The sequence below is a fragment of the Pithys albifrons genome, chromosome 2, assembly GCF_047495875.1.
Source record: "Pithys albifrons albifrons isolate INPA30051 chromosome 2, PitAlb_v1, whole genome shotgun sequence".
NCBI classification, from domain to species: Eukaryota; Metazoa; Chordata; class Aves; order Passeriformes; family Thamnophilidae; genus Pithys; species Pithys albifrons.
This window is the reverse complement of record NC_092459.1, coordinates 96,192,166-96,210,890: the sequence shown is the minus strand read 5'-3', so window position 1 is coordinate 96,210,890 and position 18,725 is coordinate 96,192,166. Positions and strand designations below refer to the sequence as shown.

General features: G+C 37.1%; 1 protein-coding gene across 1 annotated transcript in view; it reads left to right on the top strand.

Moving 5' to 3' along the window:
- USH2A (usherin) overlaps positions 1 to 18,725 on the top strand; it is a 387,863-nt gene that overhangs the window by 65,767 nt on the left and 303,371 nt on the right. The window contains exons 13-16 of the mRNA XM_071578650.1: positions 2,213 to 2,396; positions 7,494 to 7,657; positions 11,679 to 11,837; positions 17,067 to 17,561. Coding sequence (XP_071434751.1) covers positions 2,213 to 2,396; positions 7,494 to 7,657; positions 11,679 to 11,837; positions 17,067 to 17,561 — 1,002 coding nt within the window. The remainder of the gene's footprint in view (positions 1 to 2,212; positions 2,397 to 7,493; positions 7,658 to 11,678; positions 11,838 to 17,066; positions 17,562 to 18,725) is intronic.

Sequence of the window (18,725 nt, the reverse complement as noted above, 5' to 3'; positions counted from 1 at the left end):
ATTATAATCTTTTCTTACGCATTAAAGAATAGAATCCTAGAATCATGTAAATTGCATGTGGACAATGATCTGGCTTAGCCCGAGTGCTTGTCATTTACTGCAACTCTAAACTGGGTTCTGAAGCAATGCTTTGTCCTTCTGCATGAGTCCAGGCTGAAACTTGTTTCCCACCTTCCTGTTACGTTCTGTGAGTGGAGTCGTTCATTGTGCTCCAGAGTGACATTGCTGGGAAATGTTCTCCTCTATTTATGCACAGGATGGGCACTGCACTGCGCAGACAACTGCAGGATGAGATAATACATGCTGCCTCACTAATAACTTCCAGCTATTTGGTCTCTGTGGTGGCTCAGCTCGGGGCCTCTCTGGAATAAAGTGCCAACAGCATGGTTTTTTATGATGTGAATGTATGTTAACTGGAGACTGATATCACTTCACTGTCCACTTGAGATTTATCTCACTGAGGACCAGAGGCTAAACTTGAACAAAGATTTGAGCAGTAAAATTCTAATGTTTTCAATTTGTTTAGTTCCTCTGCTATTTGGATATGAGCTCATAGTGCAACACTGCTGCAAAGACAGGGAATACCACCCTAGGGGTGTATATATGGAGCTATCTCTTGTAAGACAAATAATAAGGCCTTGGGCAATATGACATGTTACAATATAATTTTGGGCTCTTTATTATAAGGCAGGACATCAGGATGTTATTGGATAGCAAACAATATTCAGTAACTGAAAACACGACTAAGAAACTACTGATTGAACTTTGTTTGGAGAGAGGAGGGGAAGTGTCTGAGAAGTCTGTGCAAATCCTGCGTATCTCAGTAACAGATGAATTTTTTCTGTCAAAGCTGTACAGTACTAACTAATAGCAACCCACTGACAGAGATAGAAACTTGTATCAATAGCCCTACTTTAGGATTCATTTGCCAAGACAGGTACAGGTTTTTGAGGAGAGCCTGTTAATACTGTGTCATCAGCATCCTTTGCAGAGATCTCATGAATTGCTACACTTTTAATAAATTGTACCAGTCCAAGGGAGTGAGGGGGGAAAAAACCAAAGGCAGAGCAATTTGTGTGAAATGTTTATTAAATGTTTATTACTTATCAGGTGAAAATAGAAAATAATTTGTGAAACTTATATAGTTACATATTCTACTGCTATGCCATTACTTGAATTGTTTTCTGATCAGAAATAAATTAGTAAGAATGGAATAAGTCCATACATAGCAAAATAGGTTATGCCAGTGGTACCACATCATTAAAAGAATGTGTGTAAAACCTCTCAAAAATTTCAGGTGAGGCTATGAATAATGGCTAAGTTCTTCAATGACCAGATTAGAGCTGTATAAACTCTATCTATAAACTGTATTTATCAGTAATGTGCTCAAGGCATAGATAAAGACTGCTTGTGAGTGCAATAGGATGAAAGATAGCATAGCAGAAGCATACCAAATGTACTGTGGGGAAGGTGAAGTGAATGCTTCAGTTCATAATTGGAAATAATGCAGGAACAGAAGGATAGGATTCAGAATGAAAGCTTTTTAATAACAGAGAAGTAATTTTTTAAAAAATCAGTTTATCAGTTTCTGTAAAAGTATTTGTTTAGGATACAAGCTCTGTTACAGAAGAGTAAAATACAAATTTTTCATAGACCAGGGAATAGTTATCAAATGGAGTTTTTCCTAAGAAATATAGTGTTTCAAGGATTAAGCCAACCATTGATTGAGAAAGATTTAAGAGACTTTCCTGAGAAAATATGTGCATTTCTTAGAGTTTGCAGCTGTCCATTTTCAGAGATGACATCTCGGACTAAAATGGACAAATACCTGTTCTCATATGTGATTTTTTATCTTTCTATTCCTAGTGGTGCTTTCATTAGTACCTCTCATGTCCTTGGGTCTTTACTTTCCCCACAGACACGTTAATGTACTTCCCCTATTTTGCATTTGCTCTGTCTAAAAGTCTGAAGAGAGAGAGTAAAAAATCGGAGTTGGCAAATGGGGAATGAATAATAGCTTTGCAAGGTGCCAATGAGGACATTTAGAAGCTCAGCTCTGGAGGAACACTACAGTGCTTTATTTGAGTTGATGTGTGTGTTACCTAAGCTTTGTTTCCATTGTTTCATCCCCGATTTTACATGAGTTGATAATAATATTACTGTGTTCACTATTTTACATATTCTCTGTTCTCAAAATCCCTTTATTTTCCAGGTTTTTATTTTTCTCCATCCAGTGTTACTGGCTGTCTGCCATGCCTATGCCACATAGCTGGTTCAGTGAATCAGATCTGTGATAAACTGACTGGCCAATGTAATTGCCAAGATGCCTCTGTAACAGGACAGACATGTGAACGTTGCAAAGACCTTTATTTTGGATTTGACTCTGTCACGGGGAGGTGAGTGTTTCTTTTTTTGTAGGTCACTTGTTATATTTTTCTCATAGCAGCTCAGTCAAAGGTTTAGTGGCAATGAAAAGATGGGTTCTAGTTACCTTAACCCTTCTTTGAGTTCATGTGTGCACTCTGATTTAGAAGTGATACATTATACAATTGTCTGTGTTCCCATGAGCTGAAGGAAATAGAAATTTTGCCACAGATTTAGGTAGAAACAGCATGAAAGCTGTGTAAGGCTAATGCTAGCTAATAGTGATTTGGTAATTGTTTCTTTACATTTTCTCTGCGTCTTCAGTAAGGTGTGTTGTTTTTTGAAGTGTTAATCATTGACTATTAAAATGCAGGTAATGTGCCATTCTTGTAATCACTGCTTGCTTTTGAATATTTCAGGAAGATATTTCAGTAAGAGAAAAAAAAGGAAAAACTACAGATATCCCTGTCTTTCGAAATTTCCTTTGGTAGCAGTACAAATACTCACTGCATCTTTATCCTTAAAAATTTTCTTTTCTGAAGCAGTGTGTGCTGCTTCAACATTCTGTTATGTGCCCACAGGGTAAATTGTTTATCAAATGTAGCCTGGGGCCTCTAGGTACATTGGAATTATATGGATACATTCCCTGGAATGTAAGGACAAAACATATTTATAGGTAGTGCACTGTTCTTCAACTATTGCTCTGTCTTTCTTTTCAAGGATCATCTTTCTTGCTTAATCTTCACAACCTCAATTTCCTTTTAAATATTGTCCAGAAAGATTGCACAGCTCTAATGCTATCATATTTTCATGCAGACTGATGGTGCTAAGGTATTTGGTTGTATTTTGTAATTTTGCCTTTAAAAAGCCCCAAACCACACAGCACAGGCAGAAGCAAAATCTGTACAATATTCCCGCTACTGTGCTCCTTTCCCCCTGCTAGTGTGGGGTAGACATGCTTTTAGGCAGTGATTATCAGTGTCATCTTGCATATATTTGACATTATTCTGCAGATTTTTCACTTTAACTTTTATGTTACTGTCACTCATTAGGAGATTTTTAAAATTATTTTTTACTGTTTCGGGTCATAGAGGCACCTGCTAATGGCCATAAAGTAATCTGTAGGAATAAGGACTTCCTATTTTCACTTCCTGTCAGTTCTAATGGTAAGGAATAAAATCTGTGTAATATTAAAGTTCCCTTTTGAATATATTTTCCTTACTATTAACTATACTCTTTTTTTTTTAAATTACTTGAAATAGATTCTTCCCCCACCCCTGCCCCCGAATTTTAGCAGGTGACAGACGTTTGTGTCTGCTTTAAGCAATAGCCTTTGTGGATTAGATATTGGCCTTCAAATCCCTGCATTTTAACCTGTCTTCTGGAACTCAAAATGTGGAAATATAAATTATCTAGATCCAGACCTTGTAAAGATATAAAGTTTTTACAGGTCTGGAATTTGAGTCAGAGTTGGCTTTAATGTTTTAATACAAGTTAATCCTCATGACAGTATTGAAGACTACTCTGGTAGTACATTAGTATGATTAACCTGGGTTGCATCTGCTTGGCTTCCTTGGTTCTCATCTACTTGGACAGCATACCTCAATTCCTCAGGCAGAAATATTTATCCACTGAAGGTGATAATGCAAGTCTTTATTTGTTAATCTATTTTAATCCATTCCTTTAACTGTCAATATCTTCATAAAAAGAGAAGTATGCTTTTCCTTTATCCCTGAAGTTGCCAAGTTATTTAAGCCATCCTTGCTCCAAGTCTCTTTTAAGGACTCTGCGTTTGCAGAACGAAAATGATGTGAGCTCTCTGTAGTGGCAGATGTATCTGTCTTTGCACAATAGCACAGAAGAAGCAAAAGTTGTGATACACAGAGATTGTGAAGCTTTAAAATTCTCCTACACTGAGGAATGTATATGTGAGTTAACTTATTTTGTGGTGTTTTAAAGGTAAAACAGGAACTCTGTATTCTTTAATGCATTTCAGGTTATGAAGCATGAAAATTTTCTTGGCAATTAAAGAACTGGAAATATTGGGTGTTTGCAGTAGTCTGAGCCGATCTGTAATGGTTGTGGGAATCGGTACACATTTGAAATGCTTTACCTCTGTATTGTTTACTATAATGAACTGGTCAATGAACATCACAAATTGTTTGTATATATATGTATATATCTTGACAGATTACTGTTTATGAAATCCATTTAGCAAGTGAAGTTTTCCCATAAGGATGAAAAATGAAGATTTTAAACAGATTGCTGGAGAGGCTCTAACTGCACCTAGAGAGTCAATGTAATAAAGGTTTCTCTATATTAATATTACTAAAACCATTTATCCTCCCAAAATCAATATTGCAATTCATCTTGGCATGACATTTCTCTTTCCATGTTTTAAAAGTCTGTTTTCCTTGATAATATAGAATTCTGTTTAATAAAACTCAAACATATTTGACTTGGAGTCCCTTGAAAAAGTAGCATTTAGCAAGAATGCTGGAAATATTTTTATGTGATTAAAACTTACTTATTTTTTAAAAGAATTAGGTGTATTAAAAAAACCCGACTAATTGACTGAATCCTTAATCCTAACTGAAAAGCACGAACTATGCATAACACCAATTCCAGTTCTAGTGTTCTGCAGTTTAAGAAAATTATGCATGTAATGACATAAATATAACGTGTAATCCCATGGAACAGAATATGATGAAATATATGCTATTATTTGCAGGATCTGCAGCCTAATTCAGTACAGGGGCAGGTAGGGAGTTTATGCTTTTCCTGGAAGAACGTGCAACAAGCAGAAAGAAAGAGCCCCACCCTGCCAGGCACTGAAAACCATCACTGTGACTGCATGTGTATGTTTGATCACCTCATGGGTGAATGATAATGAAAATTGCAATAATCAGGAAACCCTTATTCATAGGACATGCAGTAATATACAAAAATAATAAGAGAAGCTTGTATTTATCTGTTTATCTATTGAGAAACTTTTGTTAATGCCCCCCTAACTAAATAATCATCATGTAATGAAATTTTGAAATAATAAAATACTATCTTACTGAGCAAATAATTTTGTCTTTGCTTTTTTTCTGTAACTAAACTGTGGTTTTTTTAGTCTTGATGTTAAAATATTTCAAACAAAACCTCTGTTTAAAGGAGGATTTGGTTACACTGTCTGCAGATGAAAAGACTTAATAGAGTTTGAAAAAATTGCCCTTTTGTCTTGACTGTAAAAGAGAGCAAACTACAGTATAGTGGTTTCCAAGAGAGAATGTATTTTATTTATTCTCAAAAGGATATTAGTCCATAAAACAAATTTGCAGCTTATTTTGCAGCTTTAGCTTTTATCAGCCTTTTTAAGGGTGTTGAATGATTCCCCAGGAGATCACACAGCACGATCTCCTGTGGAGTAATGGAACCCTAATACAGAGAGCTCTGCCACAGGCAGGAAATGTATGAGAAGAGTTTTCTTAAGCTTGGTTAAAAATCTGTCACATTTCACGTCTATTTTGTTGATTATTGACCTGAATTTTAGTGTGATCTTAATGTGAAAACAGTTTCCAGCTTCCCCTCCTCTCTCCCTTGCTGATACCTAAAACTTACCTGAACTCACTTTTATTTCTGCTTTGATATAGATGGAAGAGATACAGACCAAGGTGTTGGTGGTGACTGGGAAAATGGCAAAGCAACTTGTGTAGAGACACCACCACATGTTTCCTTGGATCTGGTGCAACTGGCCAAGGGAAAATCAGCCAAATATAAATCAACATCTCTTGTCTAGTGTTAGGATTAGCAGAATAAAGGGGACATAGCATGACTGTCTCTGCCTTAGATTTCTCTGAGGTCTTTTTGCTGATTCATTATCTTGGGACCTGGCATCTGGAGTAATTTAAGATTCCCTTGGGGATGATGTTGCTTATACCTGAGAATTGAACTTTTTCAGCTCAGAGCAAGGGCAGTAAAGTGTAGACTTCTCAGTATGTTTTAGTTGCACTATATAGTTCTATGTTTCTCCTAGTCCATGTTTTTTTCAAAACTCTCTTAGTCTGCAGCAATTAAAATATAGTGAAATTAGAGTCTAAAGAATGAAGTTTTATTTGCCATTGTTGACTTTCTGCTGTGACTAATAATGGTAGTCTGTATGACAATGGTTAGCATAACAGTATTTGCAGTGATTTGCTTCGCCTAATTTCTGACATGTTCCAAGTCTTTGAATATTTGCACAGTCCGACATTGGTGTCCATGCTATAAATGAATGTCCGTTGGGAAAATGTGTATCAAGTGAAGAACAAGTTGATTGCAAGAGGTTGCACATGCAAAAGCCAAAGCACAAATTAATCCTGAAAGTATTCTACTGATGCCACAGAGAGTTACAGAACTGAAATGTGGCATTTGTGTGATAGCAATGCTTTTACTTTTTTGTTCTTTTTAATTAAAGAATAATTTATTTTGCACATTTAATTATTTATTGTCTTCAGTTATTTCCAATTTTATCCATCAGACTGCAAAGAAATTGTGCTGTTGTAATATTCATATTTCTGATTTTTTGTTTCCTGTCCCTTATTAATCTGGAGTTTTTTTCCCCAGTTTTGGTCACCATTCATTCTCCTTTTTCACTGCATGCTATTTTTTTCAACTTCAAGTTGCATTTGTGGACAAGAAATTATTAATTGATTTTTTTTTTCCAACTGCAGCCTAGTTTCCACTGAGGTAGAATGTTGCATATTTTGTGCAGAAACCTCTGAAACTAGTTACATGTATATCACTGAACTCTGCAGCTCTTAAGACAGGTTGTGTGAGTAAGGCTGCAGGACTCAGTACATAATGTAGTTATTACCAAACATTATTATCCTGTTTGTGTATGGATCAATACATATAAAAGTTCTTTAATTCTAAGCCATTTTTGTCTAAATTAAAATATTATTCTGGCATTGAAATCTTTATAGTGGGCACTTTTTTGTAATTTTTCAAATCAGACTAATAGATTTTCTGCTGTGTTTCAAACTACTGAAGTGTTTATGATTTTTTAATTCTGTTACCCAGGAATCTTTTAAACAAAACCCTACTGTGCTTAACTGAAGTGTTAATGTGTTTTGATCACTTCCTTGATTTGTTTTTGTTTATAGATGTCAGCACTGTAATTGTCATCCTGCAGGAGCCATTAGTGGGACTTGTCATCTTGTTACTGGACAGTGTGTTTGTAAACAATTTGTAACTGGTTTGAAATGTGACAACTGTGTTCCTGATGCCAGTAATTTGGATGTCCACAACCTATTTGGCTGCAGTAAAAGTAAGTGTGTGTTATGTCTTAAAAGCATGTCTTTCAAATGAAAGTTTTTAATTGATTTAGTGAGTATTGAATTGGGTTAACAGTACTGAAACTGGGGTTTACTCCCTCCAGACCCCACATACATTGGGTCCCCGAAGTTTGAGTGATTTTTACTGGACTTTGGGACTGTATTCTAGAGAGATGTACAGAATGCTTTCTGTCCTACACACTTTCTGCTTGCAGCCTAACCAAAGGGAGAAGTAACAACCCATAGTTCCCTTGCACTTCCCACCATGTTCTTTGTAGTGACTAATGCAGAGTTCACCTTTTATTCAGTTAATACCATGGTATTGGTATGACTTGAAGCTTAGCCTCCTTTCCTGCCATTGACAGAAGGCAGAGGACCTGCCTTCAGAAGGTCTGAACAACAGAATGTCTGTTGCAAACCTGCTCCTGGTGATTAATTCAAAATCTGCTTCTCTGTGCAGTGTAGCTTTGCCTTTTTTTCCACTTAGTTTGGGAAGTATGTGATGTGGTGTAACAGAGTGTGAGAAACTGGCATGTGTGAGGTGGGGGCTAATGCTACGTTGAGGGTCAGATCATGAATTGTAATGAAACAAATTGCAATGAAATATCTATACTTCTGCCCTTGCAGTGAGTCTGGATATGAAGAAGTGGCACAGTTTCATCCTTTATGTCATAATTAGTCAAAATTAAATGTTCAGATTTGCTCACCAGTGCACATTCTCCAAGCTGGCAGGGATTTTAAAGAAGTAGAGAATAAAGTACATGTAATAAGAAAATTGAACTTTTAAGCTGTCTTTGGGTCAATGGTCAGGAATTGGTTTTGAGAACATCATGCCATGCAATGCCAAACCATGGGGAAAGGACCTCAGCTAATTCTGAAAAAGCTGTTACACTTTTCAACATACTTTACTGCTTTCCACGCAGTTAAGTCTTGGAAGTCACTAGTGAATGAGGGATTCTGCAGGTGCCAATTGGGCATTTCTGTCAGTAAGTCTAGTTAATAATGGCCACACTGGTCATACTGTGACAATTAGCTCCGGTAACCATGTGCAATGCAACAACAGGGTTAGACATTTCCAGGTTACCTCTGGAGTATGTTTCTGGATCTTCATGCAACAAAATTTTTTGTGTATGTTCTACATGGGTATTTATATGATATTCATCACCGTGATATGTGCACACTATAGATTTGCAAGCAGAGATGTACATGCATAAAATGTTTACAAGCACAGACAGCTCTCACTTTGATACAAATTTGTATTTCATTATAAATCAGTTTAAATTTGAAATAATATGCATTGCAGAATGTGCAGCATTATAGATAGACTGATTTGTTTCCAAAGATGATTTTTTTAGCTGTCCTCAAATTTTGAAAGAATTTAGACACAGTTTTGCTTTGTTTCTCCCCTTACTCTTCTGTAGAAGGCACAGCATCTATTCATTGTGCAGACAGGTGATTGGCTTGTTGTTTCCTTAAAAAATGTAAGATGTTTCAACTGAATATATAATAATAATAATACATGGCACTTTTATGAAGCTGTTCATCTTCAAAGTGCTTTACAAACATAAGCCAACCTACTTATTTATGTTGGGATATACATTGGATAAAGGTCAATAGCAATTCAACTCTAAAATTGATTAATAATATGACATGGATAAATTATATAATAGATTTTAGTTAGATAAAAATACATCAGGCAGTATTCTAAATGACAAGCAGAGTCCTCTTCTGGACATAAAGGATATAGCAATTATAGTCTTTGGTTATTCATACCAAAATATTGTAACTTGTTGCACAGATATGGAGCTTTGCATAGCTTGATATTTGTGGTTATTCTAATTGTAGAACAGTATTTTGTTGACATATGCTATTACTGGTTATAAGTCTTTGCCAAGGGAAGCAAATGTAAGTTGCTGTCACTGTCCAATTAGTGTTCCTTAAGGAAAAGCCTTAGTTGCAGTTTTTCTACATAGCAATATCTTAGATTCTGCACAAAAATCTGAAATACAGTACTTTGCTTACACTTCTAAAATGCAAACCAAGAAACTCGTGGGAGCAATATGCAAAAGTGTGAGACTGTGAATGGAGAATGAAGGTGATGATGGTAAATTTCTATGATTTTTCATGTCTTGTATGTATGTATGACATGGAGAGAAATTTTTTTGAATGCCAAAAAGATTTAGGAGCATTTGTTTCCTTTGGTTCTCAAACTTTACCCCTGTAGAGACTTTAGCATACATTCACTCCCAACTGAGCTGAACTCAAAAGCTCCAGGCTGGCAGCAAAACAGCCTGTGCTTTCTAATGAGAGATGATGATTTTGTGTTCTGTTCAATTCAATGAATTCTAGAAATATTTTCTGCTATTTCTTGGCTGAGAGTCTGCAGCAGAGCTTATCATTATCTCAAAATAAAGAGCTTCATTTAATTTTTTATATTTGGATTAAAAACCTGTATGTAATGTGGTGCGCTGGTTTTGACATGTCTCTACATCTATCACTTGTGTGGCTTGAGGTCCTCATGATATTTTATGTCTGCAACTTCATTCTTTATTTCTTGTATCCCATTAGCATGGCTGAACAGATTTTGATGATTAACTCTTGGTGAATTGTTTATATTAAGCAAATGTCCACCAACTGAACAAGCTGGTAGTTTATAAAAAGAGGGAGAAAAAATCTGCATACTTCTAATCCTGATGTTTTCTGATAATAATGTAGGGGAGAAAAGCTTGTTGGGTGGTTCTGCATCCAGCTCCTGGTAACTTACTCCATTTGCTGATTTCTGTGCTGTCCTGGGCTATTCTCGCTCCTGGAGCAAAATGTTTTCCTCTAGATCCACACTCCCCTGTTTTTCCCTCTTTTGGTGAAGAGGATAGGAAAAAGGCACAGTCTGCTTTTGAGTCAAGCTATAGCCATTACCAGCTGCCAAAACGGACCAGTCTTCTTCTGTGTTAATGCCTGGTGTACTGAGGGGTAGAGAGTAGGGCTTTCCTCAGTATAACTGGGTTACTGGAGATCTTCCAGCAAGATATGGACTCATGCTCTGACCTGAATAATAATGTAATTAGAGAATCATAGAATTTTCTGGGTTGTAAAGGACCTTTGAGATAATTGAGTCCAACTGTAACATTGTTTGTTTATGTGGACATGTGTGTATCTCTGTATATGAAGTTTAATTTCTGAGTATTAGTTATTCTCTTAGAAAGGGCCATGATCATACAGTTGGATTACAAAAGAGGAGGGACTTTGAATGCTCTTTCTTAAAATGTGAGACACTTGTCTTGTGAACTTAAAGTTTATTTTTCTCTTTATTGATTCCATTAAGTAGCACATTTTCTGAACTTAATAGAGGTAATAGCACAGTAGTGTTTTAGTAAATAAGCATCACAAGCTGATTTCTCAGAATGTTAGATACCTTGCTCTCATTGGTTTCTATTTCATTGGGAACAAATGGAAGTGAATTGTTTAAAAGTGAAGTGAATTGCCTTCAAAATTGTCCTCTTTATGTTTTTGTTATTTGATTAAGTAGGCTTATTGAAACACTTCAGTAAAATTTGTACTTATTTGGACTTTCCATTTCTGATCTATTAGAGGAAGTTTTGCCTGGCCTATGCTAAAATGAAATGAATCCTCTGAAAAAATAAATTCTAATTGAACTAGAAACTTCAATAATGTGACCAGATAAATATATTCTTGTTTTGTAGAGGTCTTGCAATACATTTAAAAAAAATTGGAAAACTGTGATGTACTTGCTTTAATTTGGGGTGGATAGTGGGATGAATTTTATTTGTCATTTCTTTGAATGTATGCACTTGTTTCATGCACTTGGATAAAATCTTTGTTGGAGAGCCTTTGGATGGATTGGTTTAGTCAGTTAATATCTTGCCCTGGTTACCATACATTTACTCAACAGTTTTTCAGTGAAGAAAGCTGAGCAGTTTCTTTGCATTTTTCTTAAATTTGTTTGATTATTTATTACCTTCATTTTTACATCCTCAATTTGTTTTCTTTTTTTAGCTCCTTTCCAGCAACCTCCTCCTACAGGAGAAGTTCTCAATTCCTCTGTTATCAATCTTTCGTGGAGTTGCCCTGACTCTCCAAATTCTAACAGGCTTATTTACCAGCTGTATAGGGATGAGGAAGAAATTTATACAACTGAAGACTACTATCCTTATAGTAAGTAAAGTAGCATCGAAGATTTCATGTTTGTGTGTGTTTATATGTATATATATATATATGTGTGTGGTTGTGTGTGATGTTTCTTAATTATTTCTCATTTAATTAATTATAATTCATTGTGAGTTTCAATACATTTTTGTATGTTTCTTTAATGACTTACTGTTCTGTGTTACTAGGTTTGCTTGAAAGAAATGAATACCCTAGAGTTTACACAGAGTCACCCAAAATGATAATTTTTTTCTTTTTAATCTGAGAAACTTTAAAATTGGCTCACCAAAAGTATTCATAGGAAATATATGTAGACTCCAAAATCTAAAAAGTCAAAGTCACAGATAAACAATTTGAGTGAACAGAAGCGACCATAATGTGCTTAAGCTTCTTTTTTCATCTTCCTGGTTTAAAACTGTTAACAGATTAGGAAAGCTTTTTGTGGCCTCTAACTTTTAGCACCTTCTTTTAAGCTATCAGTGTAGCTCCTGATTTGTCTTTAGCAGCACCACTTCCCTCATGTTGAGGCTTGCCAAGGGATCCTCAAAAGGCAGTCCTCAAGGATTCAACACTCTGTCCAAGGTGGAAAGGCCATTTTGTGCTAATATTGACTTGTCAAAGGAAAGGAGATGGATTTGGGTACAGTTTGTATGTATATGTGGCACACAAGTTTTTTCTAAAGAAGTAAAGTGTGTTTTAGTGCCACTAAGGTTTGATTTCTGTTCTAGCAGCTTCTTTATTTTGTTGCATATTCTTACCAATGCAGCATTAATATTTTGCAGAAGTTGAGTCTCTTTAATTGTTGGTGTGTACCCTGGAGGAAGGAAAAAAAGCTATTATTCAGTGGAAACATAGATCCTTTGGAATGCACCTCACATTTTTATGTTTTGGTTCATGCTGCAGTGTCACAGTTCATTACTCTGTGTCTTATGCTGTCAATGTGGGCACTCTGCAGTGCAAACCATGAGAAAGGGTATGCAACCTCATGTAAGCATGGGATTAAGTGATTGAGAGCAAGAAACATTAAAAAAAATTTACTGAACTAATAGAGAATATTCCAATTCCTTAATTTGGTTTAAAGGCGTAACTTTAGTTAAAATGCAAATTAATTTCAAAAGAAAAGCTCTTATACTTCATTGTCATGTATATGTTCTTAGTAATGTATTTGACACAGTGCATTTTTGAGAATCTTATTTCATGACACTACCTACATACTTTGTAGAGAGTGAAAAATTCTGTATGTATTTAGCTAGATAACGAGACATTAGCATGTTTCTATTTAAGAAAACATTATCTCCTTAAAAACATAGATTTGATTTCAAAAGACATTTTTGACATTTTCTGGCAATCCCCCTAATTAGTGATGTGAAATTATATTCTTGTGTTTGAATATCAAGAATACATTGTTAATGCTGTCAGAACTTTTGATAATGTTATTCTTTTCTCAGTGTGGTGTAGAATTTATAATGCTTATGTGCTGAGAGTACAGCTGGATCAAGATTAGCTTATGTCTAAATGAGAGTTTTGTAGAAACATTGAACTTCCTGAGGAAAATTAAGAATAATCTTCTGAATCAGCATGGTGACTTGGGTGATAGTATTGCAGAATGCCCAATTAAAACAATGTTTTCCTAACCACTCTGGGAAACCTGAGGCTCAGTCCTTGTCGTGAGTATAAAATTAAATACTTGCTCTAAAATATGAAATAACCTCCAAACAAACTTACCATTCTAACTCCAAATCAAGCCTGTTTTAATTATTTATAAATGCGGCTAAATACAGAATCATAAACTCAGTGTAGTTGGAAAAAGCCTGTAAGATCATTGAGTGAAATCATTAACCTTGTACTGCCATGTGATATCTAAACCATGTCCCCACGTGCTCCATCTACCCTATTTTGAACACTTCCAGGGATTTCACCACTTTGCCAGGCAACTTGCTCCAAATGCTGACCACCTTTTCAGTGAAGAATTTTTTCCTAATATCTAATCTATTACCAAATATAAAACCTCCCCTGGTGCAATTTGAGGCCATTTCCTCTTGCCCTGTCACTTGTCACTTGGGAGAAGAGACGGATGGATCCCCACCTCATTTCAAGCTCATTTCAGGCAGTTTCAGAGAGCCATAAGGTCTCCCCCGAGCCTCCTCTTCTCTGGGCTGAACACCCCAGCTCCTTCAGCAGCTGTGCTCCAGTCCCCTCACCAGCTTTGGTGCCCTTCTCTGGACATGATCCAGCACCTCAGTGTCTTTCTTTCAGTGAGTGGCCCAGAGCTGGACACAGGTTTCAAGGTACAGCCTCACCAGTACCAAGTACAGGAGGGCAATCACTTCCCTGTTCCTGCTGGCCACACTATCGCTGATACAGGCCAAGATGCCATTGCCCTTCTTGGCCACCTTGGCACACACTGGCTGTTGACCAGCACTCTCAAGTCCTTTTTCTGGGGGGCAGCTTTCCAGGCACTCTGCCCAAACCCTGTAATGGTTCCTGGGGTTGTTGTGACTCACATATAGGACCTGGCACTTGGCCTTGTCGAACTTCACACAACTGGCCTTGGCCCAATGACTCAGACTGTCCAGGCCCCTCTGCAGGGCCTTCCTGACCTCCAGCAGATCAGCACTCCTGCCCAGCTTGGTGCTGTCTGCACACTGACTGAGGGTGCACTCAATCCCCTCATCCACTTAATTGATAAAGATATTAAACAGAACTGGTCCAAATACTGAGCCTTGGGGAACACAGTGTGGTTGGAGTTGTTCATCTGAGGAATATAGAACCTTCTAACTTTGGGCCTTATCTAATTTTATCTAGACTATATTCCTTTTACCCTGTATTCCTATGGAAATAAAATTACCATCAATACTCATCATCAGTACTCATCAATACTGAATAAACTTTCCTGTAATGTTGAGATGGTGCTGGTTGCTTTTCTGGGATCAGCAGTTTGTGTGATCTGCCTCCTCCAATATCTGTATTGGAAAGGGAAAAATAATGTGCTTGCTGTTGACACTGGACCTAGGGCCCTAGAGTCTGGGTTGGCCCTAGAGTTGCTACCAGGTCAAATCCAGGTCTCTTCCATAAGCTGGGTTTCAGGGATTGGTTGCTTGTACAGCTGGAGTGGTGTTGGTGCAGCCGTTTCAAGAGCAGGAAAGAATTACCGAGTTGGAGGTTCAGTAGGGAAGCAGTTATAGATCATGCTCTACCTTGCATATTGGAGCTAGATAGTGTCCTAGCTACCTTGTTGGTTCTAGATGTGTGTTCTAGATAGTGGTTTAGCTCACTTGCTAGTCTTGGAGTGGAATGATGGTGTAGGTTGTTTTCTGGTTCAGGAACATGGTCTAACTCTAGCTTGCTGGTTGGGTCAGGACTGCTGGCTGGTTCAGAATAGTGTAATGGTTCCAGAGCAGTTTCTAGATATTTTTTGTCTAGGTAACAGTCCTGCTTGCTTGTTTCTTCCAGAGCATGCTTCAGCTCACTTTTTTTTTGGTTCTAGAACATCTGGTTTCAGGGTTGGTTCTACCTTGCTTGTTGGTTTTAGATCAGGTTTCAGGTCATCATGTGGTTTGGGGTGGGGGGAATTACTAGGATCTAGCTCTGGGCATACTGTATTTCACAAGAATTTGTGGTACTTGCTGCTGCTAATAGCAATCCAGCTGGGTTTTTTTTATTTCTTATTTGCTTCTCTTTTTTTTCCTTACATACTTTTTTCCTTCTCTATGGCTCTTTTGAGTTGCAGGTTCATAGGATGGATAATCCTATAAAGTGCAGCTCTTCCAATTTTCTACCATGCTGCCTCATGCTACCTCTGGCCACTTTTTTTTCTCTCTCTGTAAAACTGGAAATGGGACTAGTGGCAAGCTGCTACTTGTTCTGTCCTTCACAGCAACTAGTTGTCACACTCTGAGGACTCTTGCTAACTTTGGTACCCACTCCTGTGCCCAGAAGCACTTCAGCCAGGGCAGCTGTGTCCATGCAGCTCAGAAAGGGCTCAACAGTTCTATAGTATATTTGAGAATTTGCACCTACAGTTGCGAACAGCATGCTGACCCCAAAGTGGAAGAAACAGCTGAATCTTGCCAACAGGACTGAAATCTGCTTTATCTTCTGCCTGCTTACTACTACCACACAAGGAAGTCTCAACAGCCATTGCTCAGCTGGCAGGGTTGTTCTCCAAGCCTTGCCTGAAGTACCATGGCTTGCAAAGGCCTGGAGATAAGATAGCCCAGTCTCCTTATTGCTGGTGTCCAGTGCTGTGTTTATGATCACTATAGGGAGTTGAAGTGCTGTGAGCAAGTACTGGGCTGACATCGCTCTTTTTTTGCCATGGTGTCAAGGATTGAATATCTAGCAATACTCACAGTTTTGTTGTCCTCTTTAAGATGTACTCAGGGCTGACTTGCCAGTGCAGATGTACAAAGGGGACTTAGAAATCCTCTCCATTTGCTTTGAAATAGTTTAAGAATATCCTGCTCTGACATATAATACGTTACTCAATATTCACTATTTCTTGAGGCAAAATAATATATCGTGGTATTGTTGTACATAAATTCATATTGTGCTGTGATGACTGAGATGTGTAACCGATTGTGGGATATATACAGGAACTATTAATGGCCATACGTGATAAAAAGCTAGCTAGAGTAATGGAAAGTAAGGGTGAAGAAGGTAAATAGAGGCTTTGGATATATCTTTTTAATAGTTATTTGCACTTTCATTTCACTTCTCTTCCAAGATCAGATACTTTACAAATGAGCTATTAAGTACGATTGTAGAAGTGAGGAAGTGAAACCATGTAAAGTTGAAATATTTGGTCTTATGCTATGAAATTAATCAAAAACATAGGTCTGAAAACTTGCACAATGGTTTGGCTTTTTTCTAAATTATGTTTACTAATATTGGTGCTGATTTGCATTTGAAATAATATTTTCAAGCAAAAGAAGAATGAGAAGATAATTGTATTAATCTTCCTCATGATTAAAGCAGGAACTAGGGGAAGTTCAGTGGAAAAATTATTTCTCTAGTGGTGCCAATGTGTGATTGAAGATAATGAAGGGTAAAGGAGAGGTTTTTTCCCTTTATTAAAAAAAAATAAAAATTTGAGAAGTTACAATGTTTATAATGATCTCTAGAAGAGAATGAGAATGGGCATAAATATGTCTTGGACTAGGGTTAGACAGACTAAGTACACAAATTAAGATTAATGTGTTGGGCTGATACAGTTTTCTTCTCACCTGTTTGTTTTAGGTATTCAGACCTTCACCGATACCATGTTAGCTCCATATACCTTCTATTCCTATTACATCCAAGCTAGCAATATTCATGGTTTTACAAGAAGTGCCTCAGTGACATACAGAACAAAATCAGGAACACCTGTTGGAAGCTTGGATTTAAATGCTGTTTTTCCTGTTAGTCACCACTCTGTTCTACTTTACTGGACAAGCACCTCCAATGACTCTGGGCCCATAGAGCAATATATTTTGACATGTACTAGCGCGGTTGATCTTCAGCCTTGTGGTCAGTATGAAGGCTTAAAGACTTCAGCAATTATTTGGAATCTCATTCCATTTACAAAGTATGTTTTTTCTGTGCAAGCTTGTACTAGTGGAGGCTGCTTGAGGAGCCAGCCAGTAACTGTAGTTACTGCACAAGCTCCTCCAGAAGGGCTACACCCACCGAGGGTAGAAGCTATCAGCTCTACAGAACTGGCTGTGGAATGGTCACCGCCTGAGAAACCAAATGGTAAGACATTGTATTTAATTTTTTAAAACAAAGTCTTTGCAAGGAAAAAGCAGCTTTTTCTCAAGTCTGGTTCGAGTATCCTTATCCATGTGGTGTACACTGAGAATGAAGTAAAGGCATTGCCCTGATTTGCCTGTTTGCCATTAAATGTGTCCTCAGAGTCTGTGTTTTATTTTTGTCGAGTCCAGAACTCCATTGATTGTTGGGTCCAGGATTTAGCCCTCAGTGGCATCTGCTGCAGCAAAAATCACATTTATAATCAAACATTTACAGTAAAATTAATTTTTTCCTCACTTGCCAGATCACCTAGTTCAGACAGATGTGGTGATATTGCTTGACAGAAAATAAATAACCAGATAACAGTTATGGAAAAAAATCTAAGAATTAACAGAGAAATCTGTTTTAGAAACCATCCGTCATGTGCAGTAACTAATTCTATTACCAGTAAAACTTAGTTAGGGATTAGGTGATTGCCAAGAGTTTCTGGTCTAACTTGTGTAATAATATTTTAGATTTTTGAAACTGAGAATGCAGCTGTTGTAGGATACTTCTGTGATGCCACAAATTTTATTGGTAAACACTGTCTTTCAATATACGTGCAGTGGAGTTTTGTGAATTTGCACTTATGTGCACGAGTATTTGTGCATGTGAAAACAATCTTTCATAAAATGGACATTCATCTGTGGGAAGCTCAGATTTCACTCCGAACATCTCATTTTCCTTCTACATCCAGGTTAGCCAGGAATAATGCCCACACAGGAATTACTGTGTATTTGAAGGGGCAGTTGCTACAATGTCACAGTATTTGCTGTTAGCACTTATTCCTCAACCTGTGTCTCACACTCCTCTTAGTTTACTCCATAGCCATGACATGTATTTAATTGCCAGCACAGGCAGATTTAAGCAATATTTTCATATTTGTTTTGATGTCTGGTCAGATTTCCTGGTTTCTCCAAAGACAAAGGGAGAAGCTGTTTCTCCCAAGCAACTTTTCCAATTCTGTGCATGAATATAGCCCCAAGTATATACATTTTATGGTAATTATCTCTTGACTTTGCCATGTCTCTCATTTTTTCCATTTGGGAAATCTCCAGTCAGATTTATTACAATCCATTCTTGTAGTTAAACTACTTCCATGATCATCCTAGACCATGCATTGCTTCA